At 37.9% G+C, this 25,979-nt stretch overlaps 1 protein-coding gene across 16 annotated transcripts in view; it reads right to left on the bottom strand.

Moving 5' to 3' along the window:
• The window catches only part of LOC309653828 (serine/threonine-protein kinase MRCK alpha-like), a 234,913-nt gene that overhangs the window by 7,563 nt on the left and 201,371 nt on the right, over positions 1–25,979 (bottom strand). For all 16 annotated transcript variants that reach the window (XR_014259537.1, XR_014259538.1, XR_014259539.1 and 13 more), the window contains one exon: positions 2,753–2,876. Coding sequence is in view for 6 of the 16 variants with exons in the window: in XM_082478629.1 (XP_082334755.1) it covers positions 2,753–2,876 (124 nt within the window). In the remaining 10 variants the exon portion in view is untranslated. The remainder of the gene's footprint in view (positions 1–2,752; positions 2,877–25,979) is intronic.

Below are 25,979 nucleotides of genomic sequence, written 5' to 3'. Positions count from 1 at the left end.
GAAGCAAGCACTGGTCAAGCAGGAGATGTACAAAGAGCAAGAGAACAGGCATTTTGAGTGGCCTGACCATACATACATCATACTTTTTCTTGGCTGCATGATATTTTATTGGAGGCGTATATGATTTACTTAATAAAAACCTTTTACATGGATGTTTAGTTTGTTTCCAAATTTCATTATTGTAAATATGCAGTAAATATTTGTGTCTATACTTCTTTGCATATTTGCATTATTTCTGCAATACAAATTCCAAAATATACAATTGCTAAATTAAAATAGATACGTAAAAGTTGGGAGATGTTAACAATAGGCCATCAAAGAAGCTATGCTAATTTATACTACCACTAGGATTTGTGAAAGAAAAAGCCTTTCTGACACTTAGTAAAACAGTAAGACTTTTTTCAAGAAAATTACAATAGGGGAGAGAGATCAGACTTAACTCCAAATACAGCAAAGAAAGCTGGGGACTTATAGCTGATGAGCAAAGTGAGGGAATATGTGGATGGACAATGACTACAAGGAGACTTCAAAAGTAAAGGGATTCTTACTAACCTGACCTAACGAGATTCTTGCTAAAGAGAGGCCAAGTGCTTAGATGTCAAAGGTGAGGGATGAGGCTCAAGGATGAAGATTCTATCTAAACTGACTTAGCAGGATTCTTGCTAAAACTGGACTGTGTACACCTGTCAAGGATGGGATGGATATGGAATGCTAAGGTCAAGGCTTAGTCTAAAAGAGGGTTTAGAGGAACCTGACTGAAGTTTGGTCAAGAAGGGCATTTGGGTCACATTACATGAGAGTTCCACTCCCCTCATCCCTATTCCAATACAGGATTTCACTGTTCTTTGATAAATAGTTATTACAGAGGCTAATCGAATAGATGATTTACATCTACATATTTCCATTGGGCATTTTCTTACTGTATGTGTGAGAGTTACAAGTTCCAAATTTTTTATACAAATAGGTTCTGAGACCAGAGTCCTTTGTATTATTCTGAAAACCAACTTATATTACATATAAAATTCCATTATATATTTGGATCTATTGATAGATTTTTGTTGTTGTTGTTCCCTTGGTCTATCTATCAATGCACCATTTACACAGTGTGTTCATTACTTTAGCTTTCTTATAGATTTAACTATGATAATCATATCTTTTGACTCAATTTTCAGAATTTCCCTAGCTATTCTCACAAGCTATTCATCAAGAGAAACAGTATAACTTTCTAGGGCCAAATCTCTAAAAATAATCATGCTGAGGTTCTGATTAGCATCATACTTATGAATTGAAGTGAGACATAATATTTTTACAATGGTAAAATAATGACATTATCCAGTCTGTCAATAATATACTTCTGGCCACTGTATATCTCACTCTCCTTTAGATCCCTTATGTAGTTTGATAGTTTTCTATATATAGATATACATATAGGCAAACATTGATTAAGTTCTTTCAATTTGATTCTTATAGTAAATGAAACATTTTCACATATGGTATAATATGTATTTATTTGCACATGGGAAAGTTGTTGGTTTTGATATAGTAACAATGTTTTCTGCTTTATTCTCTGATTTATTTTTTCAACTAGTTTTAATGTTAATGATCTTGGATATTCATGCACATAATGACAAGCCACTGATTTTCAACATTTATCATTATTTGTACTTCTATTATGGGCTGAATTGTGCCCAACCCCTCAAATCAATATGTTGAAGCCCTAACCCTGAGTACCTTAGAATGTAACTATATTCAGAGTTAGAGCCTTCCAAGAAGTAATTACATTAAAATGAGGCTGTTAAGGTAAGCTCTAATCCATTCTACCTGGTGTTCTTATAAGAAGCTTTGGCTACACAAGGAGACACAAGGAATGCATACATACAGAAGAAAGACCATATGAAGACACAATAAGAGGGCAACACTAAAAAAGTCCCAGAGATCTAAAGCACAATATAGTGAATATAAACAACAGTATTGTATTATAGTCATCAAACTTGCTAAAAGACTAGATCTTAATTATCACAATCCCCAAAAAGAAATGATAATTACATGACATGATCAAGGTGCTAATTGTCACTACAATGGCAATCATATTACGATACCTAAATCTACCAAATCAACATGTTTTACACCTTAAATTTACACAATATTATATGTCATATATTTCAATTAAAATTGAAATATATTTCAATTAAAATATGTCAAATATATTTCAATGTTATATGTCAAATATATTTCATCTCTCCTTGGCTTGAGACCATCTGCAAGCCAAGCAGAGATGCCACAGAAGAAACCAATTTACTGACACCTTGATCATGAACTTCTAGCCTCTCAAACTGTAAGAAAATAAATTTCTCTTGCTTAAACACCCAGTCTACACTTTGTTGTTATGGCAGACCTAGCAAACCTATACACCTTATAATGAATTAAACATAATGAGCACAAAAAGTCCAGTGGAGCTATATTAAATAAGTCATAATAGACTTTAACATAAAGATTAATAATAGAGATAAAGTATATATAATCATATACTATATACATAATATATATAAAATATCTTTTCTGTGTATTTATTATTTATTCTTTGTAATTCTTATAACCTGTTGTGTGACACCTGTTCTTCCAGATGCTGGATTGACAGCAGGGAAAAAGAAATAAAAATCCCTCTACTCTGCTCTTGGGTTTGTGTTCAGGGTTGGTGTGGGGAGCCTATTAGATGGAGTCACAGCAAGAGAGCAAGGGAGTATGTCCCTACCTGGCAGAAAGTCCTGACGAAATTGGTGCTGCTCCCTTAGGTGGAGGTGCTTGGTCATGGCTGGCCCTTGGTTCAGTATAAGATAGACCGAAGATGAGCCTTCCTCTCATCTCACTTAACAAATCTTAATGGCAAAACACAAAAAGATCAAACAGTTTACAAATGACATAAATACATCTCAGAACCAAGCTCAAGAATATTTATATGTCTACAAAATATCCACCACCCAGCAAGTCTGGAATCCAATTAAAAATGACCAGATTTAACAAGAAAATGGGACCCATGAGGAACAAAATAAATCAGTTAAAATTGTTGATAACCTGGGAATTCCCTGGTAGACCAGTTGTTGGGACTCCATGCTCTCCCTGCGGAGGACCTGGGTTCGATCCCTGGTCAGGAACTAAAATCCCACAAGCCACATGGCATGTCTGGAAAAAAAATTTTTTTTAAATTGTTGCTAATCTGACACAGGTGTTAGAAGGGTATTAATACAGTCATTATCACTGTATTCCATACAGTCATTATCCCTGTATTCCATAGATTCAAAAAGTTAAGTATAAGCATGAGAGATAAAACAAAAGATTCAAATTGAACTTCTAGATGTAGATAAAAACTACAATGCTTGATATAAAAAATAAAATGGATGGGATTAAACAGCACATTATACATTTCTACAGAAAAGACAGGAAAAAAACAGAGGAAAAATTAGCAATGAACAGCAAATGGTACAACAATTTCAAGTGGTCAGATAAATATGTAATTGGAGTTCTTACAGGAGTGTGAGGGAGTAGGGGAGAAAATTTAAAGAAATAATGAGTGAAAGTTTTTCAAACTGTAAATCCATACATCCATGAAGCTTAGTGATCTCAAGCATAAGAAACATAAAGCTACACTAAGGCACATCACAAACAAATTGATCAAAACCAGTGAAAAATATAAAATATTAAAAGCAGCTGGAGGAAAAAAAATTGTTTGTACAAAGAAGCCAAGATGGGGGGGACCTTCAAGATGGCGGAGGAGTAAGAGGTGGAGATCAACTTCCTACCCACAAATATATCAAAAATACATCTACATGTGGAAGAACTCCTACAGAACATCTACTGAACGCTGGCAGAAGACCTCAGATTTCCCAAAAGGCAAGAAAATCCCCAGATACCTGGGTAGAGCAAAAGAAAAAAGAAAAAACAGAGACAAAAGAATAGGGACGGGACCTGCACCTCTGGGAGGGAGCTGTGAAGGAGGAAAAGTTTCCACGCACTAGGAAGCCCCTTCACTGGCGGAGACAGGGGATGGGCGGGGGAAACTTCGGAGCCACGGAGGAGAGCACAGCAACAGAGGTGCTGAGGGCAAAGCGGAGAGATTCCCGCACAGTGGATCAGTGCTGACCGGCACTCACCAGCCTGAGAGGCTTGTCTGCTCACCCACCAGGGCAGGTGGGGGCTGGGAGCTGTGGCTCCGGCTTCAGAGGTCAGATCCCAGGGAGAGGACTGGGGTTGGCTGTGTGAACACAGCCTGAAGGGGGCTAGTGCACCACAGCTAGCTGGGAGGGAGACAGGAAAAAAAGTCTGGACCTGCCGAAGAGGCAAGAGACCATTGTTTCGGGGTGCACGAGGAGAGAGGTTCCTTCCCTGTGTGCCCACAGAAGGCAGAGCACTGCCTAAGCAAGTTCCAGAGACGGGAGCGAGCTGTGGCTATCAGCTCGAACCCCAGAGACAGGCATGAAATGCTAACACTGATGCTGCTGCCACCAAGAATCCTATGTGCAAGCACAGGTCACTATCAACACACTCCCCCAACCCTGAGAGCCCGTGGAGCCCACCACTGCCAAAGTCCCTTGATCCAGGGACAACTTCCCTGGGAGAACACACGGCATGCCTCAGGTTATTACAATGTCATGCCAGCCTCTGCTACCAGAGGCTCACCCCACATTCCAGTTATGACTACCATACCCCTTCTTCCCACCAGCCTGAGTGAGCAAGAGTGGCCTAATCAGCCGCTGCTTTAACCCCTCCTGTCTGGGTGGGGAACAGATGCCTGAGGGTGATCTACATGCAGAGATGGGACCAAAACCAAAGCTGAACCCCAGGAGCTGTGCAAACAAAGAAGAGAAAGGGAAATTTCTCCATGCAGCCTCAGGAGCACCAGATTAAATGCCCACAATCAACTTGATGTACGCTGCATTTGTGGTATACCTGAATAGACAACAAATTGTCCCAAATTGATGAGGTGGACTTTGGAAGCAACTGTACACTTGGGTTTTGCTGTCTGCGACTGATTTGTTTCTGATTTTTATATTTATCTTAGTTTAGTTTTTAGCGCTTGTTATCATTGGTGGATTTGTTTATTGATTCAGGTGCTCTCTTTTTCTTTTTATATATTTTTTTATTTTAATTACTTAATTTTATTTATTTTTTCTTTCTTTTTTTCTCCCTTTCCTTCTGAGCCATGTGGCTGACAGGGTCTTGGTGCTCCTGCCTGGTGTCAGGCCTAAGCCTCCGAGGTGGGAGAGCCAAGTTCAGGACATTGCTCCACCCGAGGCCTCCCAGACCCACGTAATATAAATCAGCGAGAGCTCTCCCAGAGCTTCTGTCTCAATTCTAAGACCCAGCTCCACCCAATGACCAGCAAGCTCAAGTGCTGGACGCCGCATGCCAAACAACTAGCAAGACAGGAACACAACCCCACCCATTAGGAGAGAGGCTGCCTAAAATCATACTGAGTTCACAGACACCCCAAAACACCACCAGACGTGGCCCTGACCACCAGAAAGACAAGATCCAGCCTTATCCACCAGAACACAGGCACCAGTCCCCTCCACCAGGAAACCTACACAACCCACTGAACCAACCTTAGCCACTAGGGGCACACATCAAAAACAATGGGAACTACGAATCTACAGCCTGTGAAAAGGAGACCCTAAACACAGTAAGTTAAACAAAATGAGAAGACAGAGAAATATGCAGGAGATGAAAGAGTAAAGTACAAAATGAAGAGGATATAGGCAGTTTAACTGAAAAACAATTCAGAGTAATGATAGTAAAGATATCCAAAATCTTGGAAATAGAGTAGAGAAAATACAAGAAACGTTTAACAAGAACCTAGAAGAACTCAGGAGCAAACAATGATGAACAACACAATAAATGAAATTTAAAATTCTCTAGAAGGAATCAATACCAGAATAACTGAGGCAGAAGAACGGAAAAGTGACCTGGAAGATAAAATAGTAGAAATATCTGTCACAGAGCAGAATAAAAAAAAAAGAATAAAAAGAATTGCGGATAGTCTCAGAGAGCTCTGGGACAACATTAAACGCACCAACATTCGAATTATAAAGGTCCCAGAAAAAGAAGAGAAAAAGAAAAAGAAATATTTTCAGAAGAAAATATTTGAAGAGATTATAGTTGAAAACTTCCCTAACATGGGAAAGGAAATAGTCAATCAAGGCAAGGAAGTGCAGAGAGTCCCATACAGGATAAACCCAAGGAGAAACATGCTGAGACACGTATTAATCAAACTAACAAAAACTAAATACAAAGAAAAAATATTAAAAGCAGCAAGGGAAAAGCAACAAATAACATACAAGGGAATCCCCATAAGGTTAACAGCTGATCTTTCAGCAGAAACTCTGCAAGCCAGAAGAGAGTGGCAGGACATATTTAAAGTAATGAAAGGGAAAAAATTACAACCAAGATTACTCTACCCAGCAAGGATCTCATTCAGATTCGCTGGAGAAAACAAAAACTTTGCAGACAAGCAAAAGTTAAGAGAATTCAGCACCACCAAACCAGCTTTACAACGAATGCTAAAGGAACTTCTCTAGGCAGGAAACACAAGAGAAAGAAAAGACCTACAAAAACAAACCCAAAACAATTAAGATTGTAGTAGGAACATACATATCGATAATTACCTTAAATGTAAATGGATTAAATGCTCCAACTGAAACACTTAGACGGGCTGAATGGACAGAAAAACAAGACCTGTATATATGCTGTCTACAAGAGACCCACTTCAGACCTAGGGACACATACAGACTGAAAATCAGAGGATGGAAAAAGATATTTCATGCAACTGGAAATCAAGAGAAAGATGGAGTGGCAATACACATACAAGACAAAATATACTTTAAAATAAAGACTGTTACAAGAGACAAGGAAGGACAGTGCAAAATGATCAAGGGATCAATCCAAGAAAATATAACAATTGTGAATATATATGCACCTAACATAAGAACAGCTCAATATATAAGGCAAATACTAACAGTCCTAAAAGGGGAAATTGACAGTAACATGATAATAGTAGGGGACTTTAATACCTCACTTTCACCAATGGACAGATCATCCAAAATGAAAATAAATAAGGAAACACAAGCTTTAAATAACACATAAACAAGATGGACTTAAATGATATTTATAGGACATTGCATCCAAAAACAACAAAGTACAATTTCTTCTCAAGTGCTCATGGAACATTCTCCAGGATAGGTCATATCTTGGGTCACAATTCAAGCCTTGGTAAATTTAAGAAAACTGAAACTGTATCAAGTATCTTTTCCAACCACAACGCTATGAGACTAGATATCAATTACAGAAAAAAAAAAACTGTAAAAAACACAAACACATGGAGGCTAAACAATACACTAGTAAATAACCAAGAGATCACTGATGAAATCAAAGAAGAAATCAAAAAATACTTAGAAAGAAATGACAATGAAAACACAACCCAAAACCTATGGGATGCAGCAAAAGCAGTTCTAAGAGGGAAGTTTATAGCGATACAATCCTACCTCAAGAAACAAGAAACATCTCAAATAAACAAACTAACCTTACACCTTAAGGAACTAGAGAAAGAACAAACAACCCTAAAGTCAGTAGACGGAAAGAAATCATAAAGATCAGAGCAGAAATAAATGAAATAGAAACAAAGAAAACAATAGCAAAGATCAATAAAACTAAAAGCTGGTTCTTTGAGAAGATAAACAAAATTGATAAACCATTAGCCAGACTCATCAAGAAAAAAAGGGAGAAGACTCAAACCAACAGAATTAGAAATGAAAAGAAGTAACAACTGACACTGCAGAAATACAAAGGATCATGAGAGATTACTACAAGCATCTATATGCCAATAAAATGGACAACCTGGAAGAAATGGACAAATTCTTAGACAAGCACAACCTTCTGAGACTGAACCAGGAAGAAATAGATAATATAAACAGACCCATCACAAGCACTGAAATTGAGACTGTGATTAAGAATCTTCCAACAAACAAAAGCCCAGGACCAGATGGCCTCACAGGTGAATTCTATCAAACATTTAGAGAAGAGTTAACACCTATCCTTCCCAAACTCTTCCAAAATATAGCAGAGGGAGGAACACTCCCAAACTCATTCTACGAGGCCACCATCACCCTGATACCAAAACCAGACAAAGATGTCACAAAAAAAGAAAACTACACACCAATATCACTGATGAACATAGATGAAAAAATCCTCAACAAAATACTAGCACAGAATCCAACAACACATTAAAAGGATCATACAACATGATCAAGTGGGGTTTATCCCAGGAATGCAAGGATTCTTCAATATACACAAATCAATCAATGTGATACACCATATTAACAAATTGAAGGATAAAAACCATATGATAATCTCAATATATGCACAAAATGCTTTTGACAAAATTCAATATCCAATTATGATATAAACTCTCCAGAAAGTAGACACAGAGGAAAGCTACCTCAACATAATAAAGGCCATATATGAGAAACCCACAGGCAACATCATTCTCAATGGTGAAAAACTGAAATCATTTCCTCTGAGATCAGGAACAAGAGAAGGTTGCTCACTTTCACCACTATTATTCAATACAGTTTTGGAAGTCCTACCCACAGCAATCAGAGAAGAAAAAGAAATAAAAAGAATCCAAATCAGAAAAGAAGAAGTAAAACTGTCACTGTTTGCAGATGACATGATACTATACATAGAGAATCCTAAAAATGCTGCCAGAAAACTACTAGAGGTAATCAATGAATTTGGTTAAGTTGCAGGATACAAAATTAATGCAGAGAAATCTCTTGCATTCCTATACACTAATGATGAAATATCTGAAAGAGAAATTAAGGAAACACTCCCACTGACCATTGCAACAAAAATAATGAAATACCTATGAATAAGCCTACCTGAGGAGACAAAAGACCTGTATGCAGAAAACTATAAAACACGGATGAAAGAAATTAAAGATGATACAGATGGAGATATATACCATGTTCTTGGATTGGAAGAATCAACATTGTGAAAATGACTATACTACCCAAAGCCACCTACAGATTCAATGCAATCCCTATCAAACTCTAATGGCATTTTTCACAGAACTAGAACAAAAAAATTCACAATTTGTATGGAAACACACAAGACCCCGAATAGCCAAAGCAATCAGGAGAAAGAAAAACAGAGCTGAAGGAATCAGTCTCCCTGATTTCAGACTACACTACAAAGCTACAGTAATCAAGACTGTATGGTACTTGCACAAGAACAGTAATATAGATCAATGGAACAGGATAGAAAGCCCAGAAATGAATCACACAACTATGGTCAATTAATCTATGACAAAGGAGGCAAGGATATACAATGGAGAAAAGACAGCCTCTTCAATAAGTGGTTCTGGGAAAACAGGACAGCTGCATGTGAAAGAATTAAATTAGAACACTCCCTAAGAGCATACACAAAAATAAACCCAAAATGGATTAAAGACCTAAATGTAAGGCCAGACACTATAAAACTCTTAGTGGAAAACCTACGCAGAACATTCTATGACATAAATCACAGCAAGATCCTTTTTGACCCACCTTCTATAGAAAAGGAGATGAAAACAAAAATAAACAAATGGGACCTAATGAAACTTAAAAATTTTTGCACAGCAAAGGAAACCATAAACAAGATGAAAAGACAACCCTCAGAATGGGAGAAAATATTTGCAAACAAAGCAACTGACAAAGGATTAATCCCCCAAATATACAAGCAGCTCATGCAGCTCAGTATCAAAAAACCAAACAACGTAATCAAAAAATGGGCAGAAGACCTAAATAGACATTTCTCCAAAGAAGATATACAGATGGCCAATGAACACATGAAATGATGTTCAACATCACTAATCATTAGAGAAATGCAAATCCAAACCACAATGAAGTATCACCTCACACCAGTCAGAATGGCCATCATCAAAAAATCTACAAACAGCAAATGCCACAAAGGGTGTGAAGAAAATGGAACCCTCTTGCACTCTTGGTGGGAATGTAAATTGATACAACCACTATGGAGAACAGTATGGAGGGTCCTTAAAAAACTGAAAATAGAACTACCATATGACCCAGCAATCCCACTACTGGGCATCTAGCCTGAGAAAACCATAATTCAAAAAAAGAGGTGGGCTTCCCTTGTTGTGCAGTGGATAAGGATCTGCCTGCCACTGCAGGGGACACAGGTTCGAACCCTGCTCTGGGAATACCCCACATGCCACAGAGCAACTAAGCCTGTGAGCCACAACTATTGAGCCTGCGCTCTAGAGCCTGCGAGCCACAACTACTGAAGCCCATGTGCCTAGAGCCCATGCTCCGCAACAAGAGAAGCCACCGCAATGAGAAGCCCATGCGCCGTAATGAAGAGTAGCCCCTGCTCACCACAACTAGAGAAAGCCTGTATTCAGCAACAAAGAACCAACACAGCCAAAAATAAATAAATAAATAAAATAAAATAATTTTTTTAATTAAAAAAAAAAAAAGTCATGTACCACAATGTTCATTGCAGCTCTATTTACAATAGCCAGGACATGGAAGCAACCTAAGGGTCCATCGACAAATGAATGGATAAAGATGTGGCACATATATACAATGCAATATGACTCAGCCATAAAAAGAAACGAAATTGAGTTATTTGTAGTGAGGTGGATGGACCTAGAGTCTGTCATACAGAGTGAAGTAAGTCAGAAAGAGAAAAACAAATACTGTATGCTAACACATATATATGGAATCTATAAAATAAAAAAAAGGTTCTGATGAACCAAGGGGTGGGGCAGGAAAAAAGACACAGACGTATAGAAGGGACTTGAGGACACGGGGAGGGGGAAGGGGAAGCTGGGATGAAGTGAGATAGTAGCTTTGACATATATACACTACCAAATGTAAAATAGATAGCTAGTGGGAAGCAGCCACATAGCACAGGAAGATCAGCTTGGTGTTTTTGACCACCTAGTGGGGTGGGATAGCGATGGTGGGAGGGAGACACAAGAGGGAGAGTACATGGGGATTTATGTATACATATAGCTGACTCACTTTGTTATAAAGCAGAAACTAACACAACATTGTAAAGCAATTATACTCAAATAAAGATGTTAAAAAAAAAAAACAGATGGTCTCATACCACCTTGAACTAGGGTGACTAGCTCAGTGTCAGGCACACAGTAGGTGTTTGCTAAATGCCCAGGTAGATTCTCTCCAATGAGCAAATCCTGTGAATTTCAGTATATTACCCAGGTGGGAGGAAGAGCCAATAATACTTTCCTCTTCCCCCAGCCCCTTAACTAAGTATCTTCAGAATTGGGAGAGGTACTGACCCAGCACAGAAATGACAAGGAAGGCAGTCAGAAAATGAGATTCCACATGGAAGTGGACATTTTATGGAAGAAAATAAGGAAATCAACTCGGCATTGCCTCAGCTCAGTCACTCAATGCACTGGATCCCAATTCTGCATGCAAGGGGTGCATGCTGCCTGTGGCCAACTAGCCTGAAACGTGACCTGCTCTTATGGGGTCATGCCAACATTACATGCAGGACTATTTTAAGATCATCTTGGCCCTAATCTTACTTTCAGAGGTTCTGCTCCTTATCACATCAAATACATTAAAACTCAGCCCATTCCACATCAAATCTAATCTATTTTGTTCCAAATTTTGAAAGAGCTTTTATAATTTTGCTTTTGAAATTATTTAGCTGTAATAAATATTTAGTGTATAATGTCTATGATTTCTTAGCAGTCATATATGTTTGGGAACTTTTTAGGAAGTGAAAGAAATCTAGTCTCTGTTATCTTTAAACGTCAAGACATTTGACCACTCAATTAAGGAACTCAACAATTAAGGAAGTTGACACAATGTTACATTATGGGTGGACATATAATTAAATGTTTATTAATTCAAAAAAAATATTTGTTAAATATTTCTCAAAGTTAAGATTACTCAGACTTTCCATGGTAAACTTGATTCCCCTTTGTATAGGTGTTTCTTTATCATTTTCCTATTTGGAGCAGAACTGCTCCATTATAGGATCATATAATTGACTGTCAAAAAAAAAAAAAGAAGTCAAGATAAAGATTGTCAGAAACAGTGCAAGAAAAGAAAAAGAAAAAGGCTAAAAAGAAAAAAAATTGTCAACCTCGGGGAAAAGACAACAAAAACTTTCAAAAATGAAGATAAAATAAACTAAAAAAAAATCTCTTTTTTACAGAATTTATGTTTTATTTTTCTCTTTGGAATTTGATCAGAGCTACTCTCAAGGGCCCTTTTCCTGAGACTTATTAGCTAGAAAGTAGGGTAAAGCCAAATCACAGATTTGATATCCCTCTGTAAAAAAAAAAAACAATTAAAATAATACTTTTGTCTGAATATTGTGACAAACTTCAGGGAAGAAAACTCATATAGAATTTAGTCACCTAAGCATCAATATCTCTGTACAGCCACTCAAGACTAAAATATTTGGTCTCCCCAGGGAGGTGTCAAAAAAAGAAGGGAGTAACTTAACCTAGAATTATCAAAAGAGTACCTAAATTTCAAAATAGGTCCATATAACCCCATATCCTTTTTATCCTGATCATTACCCAGGAGGTACCTGGAGGAAATTAATTCTCTCTGAAGAGAGTGAATTCGGTTGCCAAACTGCTTTACTAAGGTTAATTTTCAAGACCTGCATATCTAAGATTTGCAGTCTCTGGGAAAATAGATTATAGGTGGACCCATAAAATAAATCATCTAAATATCCAAGGAGAAGCTGGGGTGAGACTATTTTAAAAATTAAGTTATTTAAAACATGCATGTTAAGAAATGGGGTGGGGGAATTCCCTGGCAGTTCAGTGGTTAGGACTCTGCATTTCCACTGCAGGGGGCCTGGGTTCAACTCCTGGTCCCTGGTGGAGGAGTTAAGATCCTGCATGCCACGCAGTGTGGCCAAAAACAAAGGGGAGAGGGAATAAAAATAAAACATGTGTGTGGGACTTCCCTGGTGGTCCAGTGGGTAAGACTCCATGCTCCCAATGCAGGGGGTCTGGGTTCAATCCCTGGTCAGAGAACTAGAACCTGCATGCATGCTGCAACTAAGAGTTTGCGTGCCGCAAATAAGAAGCCTGCACGCCACAATTAAGACCCGGAGCAGCCAAAATAAATACATAAATAAATATATTTTTTAATGTGTGTATACAGGGAAGTGTAGAAAACACACATAAGCCTATATAATATGCATATCCCTCCAAAAAATACCTGAGGAAAATTAGGCTTTCTTCTCAGGCTAATCAAAAGGATCAGAAGACACACAGCTGATTAGGGAAGTACTTTCCAGGCACAGGGCCATTCTTCAAAGATGAGAGAGGTGACTGTTTTTTCAAACACCTAATTTTCTACAAAAAATTACAAGGAATACAAAGAAATAGGAAACATGGACCATTCAAAGGGAAAAAATAAGGCGGGAGAAACCACTGCTGAAGAAACACAGGCATTAAAATTACTACACAAAACGTTAAACAACTGTTTTTAATATGCTCTAAGAGCTAAAGGAAAACCCTGAAAGAGAACTAAGGAAAATCAAGAAAATGATAAACAAAACGAGAATATTAGCAAAGAGATGAAAATTACAAAACAAAAAACAAACAGAAATTCTAGAAGTGAATTGAAAATCCACAAGAAAATTTGAGGGAATTCTCTGGCAGTCCAATGGTTAGGACTCCACATTTTCACTGCCGAGGGCCCAGGTTCAATCCCTGGTCAGGGAACTAAGATCCCACATGCCATGCAGCATGGCTGAAAAATAAAATTTTTTTAAAAAATAAAATAAAAATAAAGAGTTTGATAGTAGACTTGAGCAGCCAGAAGAATCATGGAACTTGAAGGCAGGTTATTTGATATTATCCCACCTGAGACGTAGAAAGACAAAAGTAGAGAGACTCAGGGACCAATTAGGTACCATCAGGTGTACCTATGTATGCATTATGTGAGGCACAGAAGAAGAGAGAAAACAGAATAGTGAGATTATTTGAAGAACAAGAGCCAAAACTTTCCTAAATTTGAGAAAAAATTAAGTATCTACAAATTCAAAAAACCCATAGGATAAAGCCAAAGAGGCCAACTCTATGATACATTAAAATTAAACTGTTGAAAGACAAAAACAAAGAGAGAATCTTGAAAGTAGCAGGACAAAAGTGATGTGTCATGTACATGGTATCCTCATTAAGATTATCAACCAGTTTGGGACTTCCCTGGTGGTCCAGTGGTTGAGACTTTGCCTTCCAATGCAAGGGCTCCGGGTTCAATCCCTGTTTGGGGAGGTGGGATCCCACATGTCTCGGGGCCAAAAAAAAAAACCCCAAAAACCAAAACATAAAAAAGAAGCAATACTGTAACAAACTCAATAAAGACTTTTAAAATGGTCCATATTTAAAAAAAAGAAAAAGAAAAGATTATCAACCAATTTCTCAGCAGAAATCTTGGAGGCCAGAAGGCAATGGATGCTATACAGAAAGTGTTGAAAGAAAGAGGAAAAAAAAAAAAAAACCTTATCAACTGAGAATTTTATATCCAGAAAAAAAGTCTTTATAAATATGGAAGATAATAATACATTCCCTGTTAAACAAAAGTGGCAGGAATTCATGATCGTTAGACCTTCCTAAGAAAACGCTGAAGGGACACCTATAGTTTAAAATGAAAGTACAGGGCTTCCCTGGTGGTGCAGTGGTTGAGAATCTGCCTGCCAATGCAGGGGACACGGGTTCGAGCCCTGGTCTGGGAAGATCCCACATGCTGTGGAGCAACTAGGCCCGTGAACCACAACTACTGAGCCTGCACGTCTGGAGCTTGTGCTCTGCAACAAGAGAGGCCACGACAGTAAGAGGCCTGCGCACCGCGATGAAGCGTGGCCCCCGCTTGCCGCAACTAGAGAAAGCCCTTGCACAGAAACGAAGACCCAACACAGCCAAAAATAAAATAAATAAAATAAATAAATTAAAATGAAAGTACAGTAGGGAGTAATTTGAAGCCACATGAAGATGTAAAGATCTCCAGTAAAGGTATAAACATGAAAAAATATAAAAAAATATATATTTTTTGTTGTAATTTCACTTTTTATTTTGTACAAGATTTAAAAGAAATTTACATGAACATCATTATAAAACTGTGCTGAGTACAGAATATATAAAGATGTAACTCGTGACATTAATAACATAAAGTTCAGGGAGATGCAACTGTAAAGGAGTATTTCTGTATGCAATGAAATTTATGCTGTATCAATTCAAAACAGAGTATTATAAATTTAGGATGTTATATGTAACCCTTATGGTAAAACAAAGAAAATATCTGTACAATACATACAAAAGGAGTTAGAAGGCAGTCAACACATGTGACTACAAAAAATTAATTAAGCACAAGGAAAGTAGAAATAGACAAAACAAGTTGCCAGAAATACTCATAAGAGATACAGAAAACAAATAATTACTTTATTTGTGGCAAAATGGCAAAGAAGTTCTTCCTTAAACAGTAATTACATTAAATATAAGTGGATGAAAGCCCTCAAGCAAATAGCATAGTTTTGCAGAATTGATTTTTTTAAAAACCTATATACTGTATACAAAAGACTCAGTTTAGATCAAAGGACACATACGTTGATAGTGAAAGGATGGAAAAAATATCCTATGCAAATAGTAAGAAAAGGAGAGCTGCATGGCTATGTTAATATTAAGTAATTAATATCAGACAAAATAGACATTAAATCTAAAACTGGTAAAAGAAAAATAAGGACATTATCTAGGCAAAAGGAATATTTCACATAGGTGATATAATAATTATAAATATGTACATGCCAAACCTCAGCTCCAAACTATGCAAGGCAAGCACTGACAAAACTGAGGGAAGAAATAGACGTTTTCACAATTAGAGCAAAAGATTTCAGTACCCCATATTCAACAATATGGAGAGCAACCAGAGAGAGGATCAATAAGAAATGGAAAACTTGAACAACACTTTCAAACAATTAGACCTAAAAGACATATACAGAGCAAACTACCCTGAAAACACAGAATACACACTTTTATTCAAGTACACATTGAACATTTTGTATGATATACTATATTCTAGCTTACAAAAAAAAACAAAAAAAGTGAAGAAAGCCTATGTGAACTACAGGAAGCGATTATGAGAAATAATCTATGCATAATTGTGGTCCCAGGTGGATGAGAGTAAGAAACAGGAAGAAAGTATATTTAATATAATAATGGCTGAGAACTTTCCATTTCTGCAGAGAGATCTGGATATTGAAGTTCATGAAGCTCCTAAGTCCCCAGTCAGATTCAATCCAAAGAGATCTTCTCCAACATGCATTGTGATAAAACTGACTAAAATTGAAGGCAAAGAAAGAATTTTAAAAGAAACAACAAGAAAAAAGTATCACATGCAGTGGAACCTCTCCCCCTGCCCCCATAAGACTATCAACATATATCTCAGAAGAAACTTTGCAGGCTATGGGACAGTGGGATGATATATTCAATGTACTAAAAGAAAAAAAAAGTTAACCAAAAATAGTTTACCTGAAAATTGTCCTTCAGAAACGGAGAGATAAAGACTCTCAGACAAAGAAGATCTAAGGGAATACATCACTGCTAGACTTACTTTACCTAAAATGCTGAAGGGAGCTCTTCAAACTAAAATGAAAAGACACTAGGAACATTAAAACATAAAAATACAAAGCACATTGGTAAAGCAGGTATATAGTGAAATCGGGATACTCCAGTGCAATACTGTAATATGATGGTCTGTTAAACATTTGTTTCATACAAAGGTTAAAGGACAGAAGCATTGAAAACAACTATACTTACAATAATTTGTTAATGGATAAACAACATAAAAATATGTAAATTTTGACATCAAATCTTAAACTGTTTGGGGGAAGGAGTATGTGAATGGTTAGGTGGTTCTCAGCTTAAAATAGACTGTTATATCTATAAGGCATTCATGTTTTATCAGCTTCATGGTAGATAGACAAGAGAAAAAGGGAAGGAAAACAAATGCAACACTAAAGGAAATCATGAATCCACAAAGGAAGACATCAAGAGACAAAGAAAGGAAAAAGAAGTCTGCAAAACAGCTAGAAAAAAAATGACAGGTTGGCATTAGTAAGTTCTTCCATATCAATAAATCCTCTAAATATAAATAGATTAAAATTTCCAATTAAAGGACATAGATGACTGAATGAATTTTTTTAACAAACAGCTATAATCTACCTAAAAAGGTTTTTTCAGCTTTCATGACAGTTAAAAATGATGGAATGGAAAAATATATTCTGTAAAAATGAAAACCAAAAGTGAGAAGGGATAGTTATACATACAGCAGACAAAATAGACTTTAAGCACAAAAAAGTAACATGATACAAAGAAAGTCATTACATAATGTTGAAGGGTCAATTCAGCAAGAGGATTTAACAATTGTAAACTTTATGCAGCTGACATCAGAGCACCCAAATATATTAAACCAGTACTAACCCTGGTGGTCCAGTGGTTAAGAATCTGCCTTCCCAAGCAGGGGATGTGGGTTCAGTCCCTGGATGGGGAACTAAGATCACACAAGCCACGGGGCAAATAAGCCCATGTGAATTAGTGCCAATATTTCCAAATTCTTTCAAAATATTGAAGAGAGAAAACACTACCAATCTCATTTATTTGAGGTCAGAACTATCCTATTTCCAAAGCCTGATAAAGACATGACTAGAAGGAAAAAACCACAGACCAATATTCCTGATGAATATAGATGGCAATCCTCAAGAAAATAATAGCAATCCGAAATCGGTCACACAATGAAACGTCACACACCTTGATAAAGTGGGATTTATCCCTGGGATGCAAGGATGGTACAAAATATGCACATCAATAAATGTGATACACCACTTTAATTAATTGAAAGTTAAAAACCATATGATCATCTCAATAGATGCAGAAAAAGCTTTTGACAAAATTCAACACCAATTTATGATAAAACTCTCCAGAAAGTGGGCATAGAGGGAAACTACCTCAACATAGTAAAGGCCATATACGACAAACACACAGTTAACATCATACTCAACAACGAAAAGCTGAAAGCATTTCCTCTAAGATCAGGAACAAGACAAGGATGTCCACTCTTACCACTTTTATTCAACATAGGTTTGGAAGTCCTAGCCATGGTAATCAGAGAAGAAAAAGAAATTAACAGAATCCAAATTGGAAATGAAGAAGTAAGACTGTCACTGTTTGCAGATGACATGGTACTATACATAGAAAATCCTAAAGATGATACCAGAAAACTACTAGGGCTCACCAATGAATTAGGTAAAGTTGCAGGATACACAATTAATATACAGAAATCTCTTGCATTTCTATACACTAACAATGAAAGATCAGAAAAATAACTTAAGGAAACAACCCCATTTATCATTGCAACAAAAAGAATAAACCTACCTAAGGAGGCAAAAGACCTGGGCTCTGAAAACTATAAGATGCTGATGAAAGAAATCGAAGATGATACAAACAGATGAAACGATACACCATGTTCTTGGATAGGAAGAATCAATATTGTCAAAATGACTATACTACCCAAAGCAATCTACAGATTCAATGCAATCACTATCAAATTATCAATGGCATTTTCACAGAACAAGAAGAAAATATTTTTAAATTTGCATGGAAACACGAAAGACCCTGAATAGCCAAAGCAATCTTGAGAAAGAAAAATGGAGCTGGACGAATCAGGCTCCCTGACTTCAGACTATACTGCAAAGCTACAGTCATGAAAACAGTACCATTACTGGCAACAAAACAAAAATATAGATCAATGGAACAGGATAGAAAGCCCAGAAATAAACCCACACAACTATGGTCAATTAATCTACAACAAAGAAGGCAAGACTATACAATGGAGAAAAGACAGTCTCTTCAATAAATGGTGTTGGGAAAACTGGACAGCTACCTGTAAAAGAATGAAACTAGAACATTCTCTAACACCATAGACAAAAATAAACTCAAAATGGATTAAAGACCTAAATGTAAGGCTGGATACTATAAAACTCTTAGAGGAAAACATTGGAAGAACGTTCTTTGGCATAAATTGCATTAATAGCTTTTTGGATCCACCTCCTAGATTAATGAAAAGAAACACAAAAATAAATAAGTGGGCGTAAACTTGGATCTGTTCACTGGTGGGGTGCCTTGGAACATTAGGCCGGCCTGAGGTTCCACGTTCAGCAGAACCACTTATGGAGCCTGCACTGGGCCCTGTGACCTTTGAGGGTGTGGCTGTATACTTTTTCCAGGAGGAATGGAGGCTTCTTGATGAGACCCAGAGACGCCTGTACCACAATGTGATGCTGGAGACCTTTGCACTTGTTGCATCATTGGGACTTCCATCTTTTAGGTCCCATGTTGTTGTCCAACTGGAGCTGGGAGGAGAACCCTGGGTACATGACAGAGTGGCCATGAATCCAGGCACAGCAAGAGGGGCTCAAAGTGGGCCTGGCCCTGGTGATGGGCATCAGGGCAAGGATGTGATATCATGGTTGGATTCAAATCAGATCAGGAACATGTCCCGTGCCTAACACTGTTTTGGTGGCAAGGCCAGTGACTATGTACCTCATTTCTATTTTTCCTCCATTCTTGGTACATTGCTCCTTCTGTCATTTCTACTCTGACTTCCAACCCAGGATTATCCTTCACCTCTCTGTCTTCCACTCCTCCTTGGTCCTCTCCATCCTCACTCTGCTGTGGTCTTCAATATTGGCCTATACTTAATGTGTCATGAGGTCTGCACCTATCCTTAAAATAGTCCTTGAACACCAGCTACTCAGTGACAATCAGATTTTCCTGGGCCTGAAGACACCTTTCCACACAACACACGTGTCTCCAGCAGTCAAGGCCCTGGTGAAAACCATTCCCGGAGGAGAGAGCTGTGGACCCCTTGCTCCTCTGTGTGCTCCATCACACCCTTGTGTCTTTTGCCTGGGTGTTGGCATGAAGCAGAGGACAAGGAGATACCTTCTGAGCAGAATGTTTCTGTCGAAGTGCCGCAAATAAATACTTCAAAGGAAGACCTATGCACCCAGAAGGCCTATCCCTGTGAGAGATGTAGCCTGTACTTAAAAAGTGGTTTGCACGTAGGTGAGGACCTGGGAACAAACCCTGGCCAGAAACTGTGTGGGGCAGGTGTAAAATTGAAACAGCACATTGCAAAGAAACTCTTCAGAACAGATGTGGATAAGGTTTTTATGAAAAGTTGCACAGTAGACGCATCCAAGAAGTCTTTCACGTGCCAGGAAGCTGGGAAGGATTTCCCTGGTAGCTTGGCCTTCTCCAGCACCAGGTCACACCACAAAAGAACACTGAGTGTGTGGAGGCCTTTCACAATGGACAAAAGCACAATAAGTGTAGTGAATGTGGGAAAGCCTACTGTCACAGATAGAGGCTTGCTCAGCACCAGAGAGTCCCCACTGGAGAAAATCCTTACCAATGCACTAAATGTGGGAAAACCTTCAGCTATAAACACATTCAGCACTGGAGAGTCCCCACTGGAGAAAGGCGATATAAGTGCAGTGAATGTGGGAAAGCTTTTAACAACAAACCCACACTTGTTGGGCACCAGGGAATTCACACTGGAGAAAGGCCTTATGGGTGTTATGAATGTGGGAATTCTTTAGCCAAAGCTCCAGCCTTAGTGAACATCAGAGAATTAACACTGGATCATGGCCTTATAAATGAATTCAATGTGGAAAATTCTTTACCTCCAACTCCAACCTAATTAAGTGCTGCCAAATTCACATGGGCACAGGGCCTTATGAGTGCAGTGAATGCGGGAAATTCTTTAACCAAAGTCCCAGTCTCATTAAACATCAGAGAATCCACACTGGTGAAAGGCCATGTGAATGTACTGAATGTGGGAAACATTTTAGCCAAAGCTCTACTCTCATTAAGCACCAGAGATTTCACACTGGAGCAAGGCCTTATAAGTGCATTGAATGTGGGAAACTTTTTAGCCAAAGCTTTGGCCTCACTCAACACCAGAGAATTCACACTGGAGAAAGAAAGACCATATGAGTGCACTGAATGCGGAGAATTCTTTAGAAAAAGCACCCAACTTACTCAGCACCGAAAAGTTCACACCAGAGAAAGGCCTCTTGAATGCAGCAAATGTGGAAAAGTCTTCAGTCAAAGGTTGGCCCCAACTGAGCACCAGAAAGTTCACAGCCCTGATAAATTTTATGAGTGTATCGAATGTAGGAAAGCTTTCAGCTGAAAGTCTAACCACATTCATCACCAGAAAGTTCATACTGGAGAAAAGCATTCCAATGAGATGAGGAGAGCAGTGAATGAGCTATCTCCTTAGTTAAAATACATCATACCAAAAAGGCTCTGTGAGGGAGTCAACAACTTGAGGTTGACTGTCATACACCTGAACAGCTCTAGTGTGAAGATTGCCTATGAGTACTAAGTTCATACGAAGCTTTTAAGGAGCTATGTTGTACTTTCTAACCTGCTCAGGGCCCTTGCCAGACTAACATCATTTTGAGTTTCTATGGTAGAAGTCACCTTACCTCTACCAAGGGGAAGTCACCTCAGTGTGATCAGGGCAGGTAGACCTTTGTACTCTCCCATCCCATGGAGGGAAGCATGAGTAGCCTGAGCACTTGGGTGTAATTCTCTCGTGTCTAACTGACTAAGACATAGACTTAACCAGCTTTGACCAAGGGGACCCAATCTGGGTTCTGCTGGTGGCTTATGGAGGTTTACCTTCTTCAGTGGCATTGTCTCTTGCCATGCTCAATGTGGATTTTTCTAGCTCTAAGTCACCTGTTTGGGAACTTTGTATGCTTCAGTGAGGATAGTATTGTTGTAGACAGTGCTTCCACTCCAGTTTTGGTCTAATTTGCATTGTTGTCCAAGGCCTCCTGGGATAGACTACAGGGTTTTGTGTGACTAATCTTGTGACCTGGATGTCAGAGCTTTTGGAGGGTTCAGAGATCACTCTGAGATGAGGAGAATTATGAGAACTACCAGCGTTTTTTTGGAGCAGCATAAGTTGATTCTCTTTTTCACATGCGATGTCACATAATGCTCCTAGTATTGGTAAAGAGAAGATGTTCTCTATGTCCAGCTTGAAAAGAGCCATGTGCCATAATATCCAGAACTTGGTAGGCTGGTGTTGCTGAGTGTTAGATTACAGACGTTAGGTGGGAACAATACTTGGTACAGAAACACTCAGGGAATTAATAGGGAGTTTAGCAAACAAGAGGGGATGGGCCTATTCTAAAGTTGCATTCACAAATGTTCAGTGATTATGGCTTTTTAGGATAAGGTTTTTACAGAAATTCTCAGGAGATACAGAGCTATTTTTCTCCTCCTGTGGCCCCAGTCAGTGTCATACTGAATAATGTAAAGGTTTTAGGATCCCATAGCATCTCCAAATTGTCTATCTCAAGGCCACTGCTGCACAGTAAAAAAAAAAAAAAAAAAAATGAGGAAAGATAGTGGAAATTGTATAGTCCTGGCATGTGATTTTTATGACCTAGGCAAAGGTCTTGGATAACTCTAGAAAAAATCTTTCATTGCTCACCAGTCTTCATTGCTACTGTGACAGAGTTCCTCCCATGAGACAGGGAGAGTGATGGAGTTAATATGTGCTGCCAGAGTTCTACTTTTCCAAAAAGGAGATTCAGATTTTTATGTGAAGTCAATTTCTATTAAAACTTAACTGAGATATATGGTTGGTATGCAATGAACTGAACATACTTAAAATGTACAGTTTGGTAAGTTTTAATATGTGTAAACCCACAAAACCATCATCATCATAACAAACACCCATCACTCCTGTATCTACCTTCTGACATCTCTCTCTGGGCTCCCAGGCAACTACTATTGATTTACTTTCTTTCACATTTGATTAGTTATTTTTTCCTAGAATTTTAATATCAATGAAAAGACAACCTGCAGAATGGGAGAAAATATTTGCAAATGAAGCAACCAGCAAGGGATTAATCTCCAAAATATACAAACAGCTCATGCAGCTCAATATCAAAATAACAAACCCAATCAATAAATGGGCAGAAGATCTAAATAAACATTTCTCCAACGAAGACATACAGATGGCCAAAAAGCACATGAAAAGATGGTCAATATCGCTAAATATTAGAGAAATGCAACTCAAAACTACAGTGAGGTATCACTGCACACAGGTCAGAATGGTCATCATCAAAAAGTCTACAAACAATAAATGCTGGGGGACTTCCCTGGTGGCACAGTAGAATCCACCTGCCAATGCAGGGGACATGGGTTTGATCCCTGGTTGGGGAAGTTCCCACATGCCGTGGAGCAGCTAAGCCCGTGTGCCAAAACTACTGAGCCTGTGCTCTGTGCATGAGCCACAACTACTGAGCCCGCATGCCACAACTACTGGAGCTCGCACGCCTAGAGCCCATGCTCCACAACAAGAGAAGCCACTGCAGTGAGAAGCCTGCGCACCACAACAAAGAGTAGCCCTGCTCACTGCAACCAGAGAAAGCCTTCAACGAGGGCTTTCAATGAAGCAGTGAAGACCCAATGCAGCTAAAAATAAATAAATTAAAATAAATAAATTTAAAAATGCTGTAAAGGGTATGGAGAAATGGGGAATTTCAGTGCTTGTGATTGGTCTGTTTATATTTTCTATTTCTTCCTGGTTCAGTCTCAGAAGGTTGTGCTTTTCTAAGAATTTGTCCATTTCTTCCCAGTTGTCCATTTTATTGGCATATAGTTGCTTGTAGTAATCTCTCATGATCCTTTGTATTTCTGCAGTGCCAGTTGTTACTTCTCCTTTTTCGTTTCTAATTCTAATGATTTGAGTCTTCTCTCTTTTTTTCTTGATGAGTCTGGCTAATGATTTATCAAATTTGTGTATCTTCTCAAAGAACCAGATTTTAGTTTTATTGATATTTGTTACTGTTTCCTTCATTTCTTTTTCATTTATTTCTGACCTGATTTTTATGATTTCTTTCCTTCTGCTAACTTTGGGGTCTTTTTGTTCTTCTTTCTCTATTTGATTTAGGTGTAAGGTTAGGCTGTTTATTTGAGATGTTTCTTGTTTCTTGAGGTAGGATTTTATTGCTATACACTTCCCTCTTAGAACTGCTTTTGCTGTATCCCATAGGTTTTGGATCATCGTGTTTTCATAGTCATTTGTTTCTAGGTATTTTTTGATTTCCTCTTTGATTTCTTCAGTGATCTCCTGGTTATTTAACAGTGTATTGTTAGCCTCCATGTGTTGGTATATTTTACAGATTTTTCCCTGTAATTGATATCTAGTCTCATAGCGTTGTGGTCAGAAAAGATGCTTGAAACGATTTCAATTTTCTTAAATTTACCAAGCCTTGATTTGTGACCCAAGATATAATCTATCCTGGAGAATGTTTCATGAGCACTTGAGAAGAAATTGTATTCTGTTGTTTTTGGATGGAATGTCCTATAAATATCAATAAAGTACATGTTGTTTAATGTATCATTTAAAGCTTGTGTTTCCTTATTTATTTTCATTTTGGATGATCTGTCCATTGGTGAAAGTGGGGTGTTAAAGTCCCCTACTATGATTCTGTTACTGTCTATTTCCCCTTTTATTGCTGTTAGCATTTGCCTTATGTATTGAGGTGCTCCTTTGATGGGTGCATAAATATTTATAATTGTTATATTGTCTTCTTGGATTGATCTCTTGATCCTTATGTAGTGTCCTTCTTTGTTTCTTGTAATAGTCTTTATTTTAAAGCTATTTTTTTCTCATATGAGAATTGCTACTCCAGCTTTCTTTTGATTTCTATTTGCATGGAATACCTTTTTCCATCCCCTCACTTTCAGTCTGTATGTGTCCTTAGGTCTGAAGTGGGTCTCTTGTAGACAGCATATGTATGGGTCTTGTTTTTGTATCCATTCAGCCAGTCTATGTTTTTTGCCTGGAGCATTTAATCCATTTACATTTAAGGTAGTTATCAATATGTATGTTCCTATTACCATTTTCTTAATTGTTTTGTGTTTGTTATTATAGGTCTTTTCCTTCTCTTGTGTTTCCAGCCTAGAGAAGTTCCTTTAGCATTTGTTGTAAAGCTGGTTTGGTGGTGCTGAATTCTCTTAGCTTTTGCTTGTCTGTAAAGGTTTTAATTTCTCTGTCGAATCTGAACGAGATCCTTGCTGGGTAGAGTAATGTTGGTTGTAGGTTTTCCCTTTCATCACTTTAAATATGTCCTGCCACTCCCTTCTGGCTTGCAGAGTTTCTGTTGAAAGATCAGATGTTAACCTTATGGGGATTCCCTTGTATGTTATTTGTTGGTTTTCACTTGCTGCTTTTAATTTTTTCTCTTTGTATTTAATTTTTGATAGTTTGATTAATATGTGTCTTGGCATGTTTATCCTTGGATTTATCCTGTATGGGACTCTCTGTACTTCCTGGACTTGATTGACTATTTCCTTTCCCATATGAGGGAAGTTTTCAACTATAATCTCTTCAAATATTTTCTCAGTCCCTTTCTTTTTGTCTTCTTCTTCTGGGACCCCTATAATTCGAATGTTGGTGCATTTAATTTTGTCCCAGAGGTCTCTGAAACTGTCCTCAATTCTTTTCATTCTTTTTTCTTTATTCTGCCCTGTGGTAGTTATTTCCACTATTTTATCTTCCAGGTCACTTATCTCTTCTTCTGCCTCAGTTATTCTGCTCTTGATTCCTTCTAGAGAATATTTAATTTCATTTATTGTGTTGTTCATCATTGTTTGTTTGCTCTTTATTTCTTCTAGGTCCTTGTTAAATGTTTCTTGTATTTTCTCCATTCTATTTCCAAGATTTTGGATCATCTTTACTATCATTATTCTGAATTCTTTTTCAGGTAGACTGCCTATTTCCTCTTCATTTGTTTGGTCTGGTGGGTTGTTACCTTGCTCCTTCATCTGC

Source organism: Balaenoptera physalus (assembly GCF_965194825.1).
Source record: "Balaenoptera physalus genome assembly, contig: HAP1_SCAFFOLD_1270, whole genome shotgun sequence".
NCBI classification, from domain to species: domain Eukaryota; kingdom Metazoa; phylum Chordata; class Mammalia; order Artiodactyla; family Balaenopteridae; genus Balaenoptera; species Balaenoptera physalus.
This window is presented reverse-complemented; position numbering and strand designations above follow the sequence as displayed.